This window comes from Pithys albifrons, unplaced genomic scaffold (genome assembly GCF_047495875.1).
Source record: "Pithys albifrons albifrons isolate INPA30051 unplaced genomic scaffold, PitAlb_v1 scaffold_44, whole genome shotgun sequence".
NCBI classification, from domain to species: Eukaryota; Metazoa; Chordata; class Aves; order Passeriformes; family Thamnophilidae; genus Pithys; species Pithys albifrons.
In genome coordinates this window covers 22,992-28,386 of record NW_027286059.1, presented here as the reverse complement: position 1 = coordinate 28,386, position 5,395 = coordinate 22,992, and the positions used below count along the sequence as shown (strand labels likewise).

Sequence of the window (5,395 nt, the reverse complement as noted above, 5' to 3'; positions counted from 1 at the left end):
CGGGTCAGGGCCCGGCGGGGCCGCAGCGGAGCAGCGCGATGGCCCCAGCGCTGGGTCTGGGGGCGCTCCTGGGGTTCCTGGGGCTCCTGGGGGATCCGGGGGGGACGACGGAGGGTAAGTGGGACCCTCGGAGGGGGGAGCTCCTGAACTGCCATTCCCGGGCACTGGGACCCCCCAAAACCCCCATTCCCGGGCACTGGGACCCCCCCTCCCCCGCAGCCCCAGGACCCCTCTAGACCCCCTTATCCGCACTGGGAACCTTGAACGTCCATTCCTGGGCACGGGAAACCTCCTGAACCGCAATTCCTGGACAGGGGGACCCCCTTGAACTTTCTTTCCCGCGAAGGGAACCTCCCCCAAACCCTATTCCCAGAAGGGAGGCCCCCTGATACCCCATTTCTGCCCACGGGAAACCCCTTGAGCCCCCATTCCTGGGCACTGGGACCACCCTGCACCCCCTTATCTGGCACTGGGACCCCTTGGATCCCCATTCCTGGGCATTGGGACACCCTGAACCACCTTATTCCTCACTGAGACCACCTGAACCCCCATTTCCAAACACGGGGACCCCCCTGCACCCCATCCCCGGCTCCAGGACCCCCCAGAACCCCTTTACTCTGAACAAATACCCCCCTGCAATCCCTTTTCCAGCCATCCTGCCTCTCCCAGCCCCCTGATTCTCCCTTTTCTTTGACCCTTGGACCCCCTGAATCCCTATTCCTGCCCTTTCCAGCCCTCAGATCCCACTTTCCTCAACACTGGGGACCCCTGGACTGCCCTTTCCTGGGCACAGGGACCCCCTGGGCCCTCTGTCTCTCCTTTCCCAGTCCCATCCCCGCCTTTTCCTTGAACCTTGGACTCTTCCTGACTCTCCTGGCTCTCCCAATTCCACTTTCTTGACCCTTGCACCTCCCAAACCTGCCAATCTCAGAGTCCTCCCAGTTCTTCACTCTCTGCTCTTCCTGCAGGGGGTCCCAGGCACTGGAAGCCCCTTGGCCACAATTTCTGGGCACTGGGACCCCCCTTCACCCCCATTCCTGGGCATGAGGACTCTGCAGCCCCCTCTTCTGGCACCAGGACCCCCCTATACCCGGTTATCCTGTACCAGTACCCCCCTGCACCCCCTTTCCTGGCCATCCCACCTCTTCCAGACCCTCCTTTTCCTTGATCCTAAGACCCCCTGACCCGCACTCCAGCCTTTCCCAGCCCGAAGTCCCTCCTTTCATCTACACCAAACACCTCCAGGACCCCCATTCCCAGCCATGCGGTGTCTTCCTTTCTTGTGACCTCTGTTTTCTCGACACTGGGGATGCCTGGACCCCCATTTTCCTGGGAACAGAGACCCCTGGACTTCCCATTCCACCTCTCCCAGTCCCTGCACCCACCATTCCTTTATCCTTGGATCCCCTTGGATCCCATCTTGTTCAGCACCAGGATCCCTCTGACCCCCCCTTATCCTGCACCAGTATCACCCTGTGGCCCTTTTCCAGCCATCCCACCTCTTCCATGCCCCCTTTTCCTTGACCCTGAGACCCCCTGAACCCCCATTCCTGGGCATGGGGACTCCCCTGCGTGTCTCATTCAGCACCCAGACCCCCATAACCCTTGTTTTGGGGGACTAGGACCCCCTGCACATCCTTACTGAGCACTTTGACCCCCCTGTACCCCCTTTCCTGGGCACAGGCACCCTCCTACACCCCCCTGTGTACCAGCCCTGAACTTCCATTCCCATACACTGGGACCCCCCCTACAGCCCCTTATCCTGCACCAATACCCTCTGCACTCCCTTGCTCAGCCATTCCGGGTCTCCCCACCCTGTGACCCCCTTTCCCTGACCCTGAGGGCCCCTGGATCCCCCATTCCTGGACACAGGAACCTCTTGGACTCCCTGTTCCACCTCTCCCAATCCCTGTACCCTCGTTTTCCTTGAGTCTGGGACTCCCCTGAGCCCCCAGTCCTGTGCAGTGGGACCCCCTTGCAGCCCCTACCCCGGCACCGACACTGCCTGCACCAGCTGCCCTGGGATCCCCAAAGCCCCTTCCTGGCTCTGTCAGCTCTCCCTTTCCTTTACCCTTGACCCCCCAGTTCCCCCAAATCTCTGTGTCCCCCCAGTTCTCCACTCCCTGCGGTACCAGCACGTGACGGTGTCAGAGCCCAGCCCGGGGGTCCCCCAATTCCTGGCCGTGGGATTCCTGGATGGGATCCCCTTTATGCGCTATGACAGTGAGCGGGGCCGGATGGAGCCACAGACGCCGTGGATGGAGAAGGGACCTGAGCCAGGATTTTGGGATGGAGAGACCAAGATCGCTGAGGTGCACCAGCACTGGGCTGCCGACAGCCTGGAGACACTGCGGGTCCGGTACAACCATAGCAGGGGTAAGTGGGGACAGCTGGGAATTGAAGAGTTCCATGGGGCTGGGCTGGGATCTGTGGGGCTGAGATGTGATCCATAGTGCTAGAAGAGATCTCTGGGCTGGAGGAGGATCTTTGGGTCTGGGATAGGATCTGTGGGGCTGGGATGGGATCTGTGGGCCTGGGGGGGATCTGTGGGTCTCATGAGGATCTGTGGAACTGGGATGAGATTTGTGGGGCTGACGGACATTTTTGGGGCTGGAATGGGATCTGTTGTGCTATGAGAGATGTGTGGGCTGGAGGGGGATCTTTGGGGCTGGGGAGGATCTGTGGGTCTGAGATGGGATCTGTGGGGCTGAGGTGCATCTGTGGGGCTGGGATGTATCTGTGGGGTTGAGTTGCAATCCATGGTGCTATGGGAGATCTCTGGGCTGGAGAGGGAATCTTTGGGGCTAGGGGAGATCTGTAGGGCTGGGGTGCATCTCTGGGGCTGGGATGTGTATCTGTGGGGCTGAGATGGAACCTGTGAAGCTGGGATGAATCTGTGGGCCTGGGGGACCTGAGGGGCTGGGGGGAATCTGTGGGGCTGGGATGGGATCTTTGGGACTAGGAGCGATCTGTGGGGCTGGGCTGGGATTTGTGGGTCTAGGGGGCATCTGTGAGTCTGGAATGGGATCTGTGGGGCTGGGTTGGGACTTGTGGGGCATTTGTGGGGCTGGGGGTGATCTGTGGGGCTAGGTGGAAATCCATAGGGATCCAAGGGGCTGGGATGAGGCTCTGTGGGTGTCCATCACACTCTGGATGGGGCTCTCTGGGGCTGGGACACAATTCCATGGATCTCTGTGGGTCTGTTTGCCCCCCAGGTCTCCACACACTGCAGTGGGTTTCTGGCTGTGACCTCCTGTCCGATGGGACTGTCCAGGGATCGGACCGGTACGGCTACGACGGGCGGGATTTCCTCTCCTCCGAGCTGGGATCCAAGAACTTTGTGGCGGCCGACGTCGCTGCCCAGGTCACCAAGAGGAAAGGGGAACACGAACGGATCGAGGTGGAGGAGTGGACAAAATACCTGGGGCTCACCTGTCCAGAATGGCTCCAGATATTCATCAGATACGGGCGGGAGGCGCTGGAGCACAAAGGTGGGGATGGAATTCCCATCAAAATGTGGGATTTGAGAATGGAGGACTTGGAAATGTGGTAATTTGCATGGGAATTCCATGGTTGGATGTCACCATTATCCCATTCCAGAGCCCCCCGATGTCCATGTCTCCGGCAAAGAGGAACATGGGATCCTGACGTTGTCCTGCCACGCGTACGGATTCTACCCCGGGATCATCGGGATCAGCTGGATGAAAGGGAATGAAATCTGGGATCAGGAGATGGAGTGGGGCGGGATCGTTCCCAACAGCGACGGCACCTTCCACAGCCGGGCCAGGATCGAGGCGCTGCCGGGGGAGTGGGAGCAGTACCGGTGCCTTGTGGAGCACGCCGGGATGCCGGAGCCCGGGATCTTTGCCTGGGGTGAGGCTGGGAATGCGGAATGTGGGAACTGGGAATTTGGGAACTGGGAATTTGGGAATGTGGAGAAGTGAGATGGGGGTTTGTCTCTCCCTCCTCACACTTCCACCCTTCCCAGAGCCAGAATCCAACTGGAATTCCACCCCAGTGGTGGTCGCCCTGTCCGTCATCGCTGCCATCATCAGCAGCCTCATGGGATTCGGTGTCTGGAAGTTCCAATCCGGTAACTCACGGGATGGGGGTTGGGAAGGGGCACAGATCCACCTGACAGCATTCCAGGGATCCTGTGCCACAGGTGCTGATCCTGCTTTATTTCCATAGGGAACAGGGAGAGGAATGGATACAACACAACGCCTATGAGTGAGTACCAGCAGTGTGTCTGGATACAAATGCAGATCCTCTCCATGTGGATCCAGTGATGGATCCCAGGATGGATCCAGGTATGTGATCCAGGCCAGAATCTCATGGATCTTCTGTTTTCCACAGTAGCAGATGTGTGAACCGGCGGCTCCCCTGCAGGTATGGAGTGGGATCCAGGTGGGATTCCAGAGGGGAATCAGAGCATAGTGGATGGAGCAGGATTGGGATGGGATTCCAAATCAGGGCAGGATTCCAGAGTGAGATCAGAAGGAATTCTGGAGTGGGATCAGGGCTGGATTATGGAGCAGGATCAGGCTGGCTGGATAAAGGGGGATAGAAGTGGGATTCCACAGTTGGATTGGGTGGGATGGGTGGAGCAAGATGATGATGGATTTCAGCGGAGCTCCTGCTCTCTGTGGGCTCCACAGCTGGATCGATCCCATGGGATGGGGACAGGGACATGGTGACTCTGTCCCCCACTCTCATCGCAGCAGGAATCGCCACCTGAGTAATCCATGGAGCTGGATCCAGCCCCTTCCCTCTTCCTGAGGAAGGCCGGGAGCTGCTGGCAGAGCTCATCTCTCACCCACCCTGGCACCCCGGGCCTCTTCCCAATGGATCAACTTCCTGCTTTTTCATGTCTGAAAGCCAAGAACCACAATTATTCCCAATTCTTCAATTAAATCTCCTGTTTTGGCAATAAATTCTTATCCCCTCCTCTGGCATCTGGCAGTTCCTTTTTGGGAACCAGGAATGGCAATGGGGACATGAAGAATGGGAATAGGGATATGGAGACACTCGGGACAGGAATGGGGACACAGCAGTTTGGGGACACCAGGAACTGGGAGTGGGGATACCAGGAATGGGATGGGAACACCGGGAATGGGAACAGGGACACAATGGGGACAGGGATGGGGAGACTGGGAGCAGGTTGGAGACACCAGGAACTGGGAGTGGGGCACCAGAATTGGGATAGGAACCCTGGAAATGGGAATGGGGACAGGGATTGGGACACCAGAAATGGGAACGGGGCCATTGTCAGCGGGTTGTTGCGAACAGCAGGAATGGGAATGACAGGAATTGGAATGGGGACAGGAATGGAAACACCAGGAGACAATGGGACTGGGATGAAAACACCAGGAATGGGAATGGGAAAGGGATGGGG

General features: G+C 58.7%; 1 protein-coding gene across 6 annotated transcripts; it reads left to right on the top strand.

Moving 5' to 3' along the window:
* Window positions 1-4,947, top strand: LOC139685209 (class I histocompatibility antigen, F10 alpha chain-like). Of its 6 annotated transcripts, none has more exons than XM_071581848.1 (8): window positions 1-114; window positions 2,113-2,376; window positions 3,216-3,491; window positions 3,601-3,873; window positions 3,989-4,093; window positions 4,192-4,230; window positions 4,360-4,389; window positions 4,725-4,947. In XM_071581848.1, the coding sequence occupies exons 1-7, from the start codon at window positions 39-41 to the stop codon at window positions 4,368-4,370; spliced, it is 1,044 nt and encodes a 347-aa protein (XP_071437949.1). In that variant the 5' UTR covers window positions 1-38; the 3' UTR covers window positions 4,371-4,389; window positions 4,725-4,947. The 6 variants fall into 6 exon arrangements, with proteins under 6 accessions (XP_071437949.1, XP_071437948.1, XP_071437947.1 ...); XM_071581847.1 differs by having other exon boundaries at window positions 4,722-4,947; XM_071581846.1 differs by having other exon boundaries at window positions 4,659-4,947.
* The last annotated feature ends 448 nt before the right edge of the window (window positions 4,948-5,395 follow it).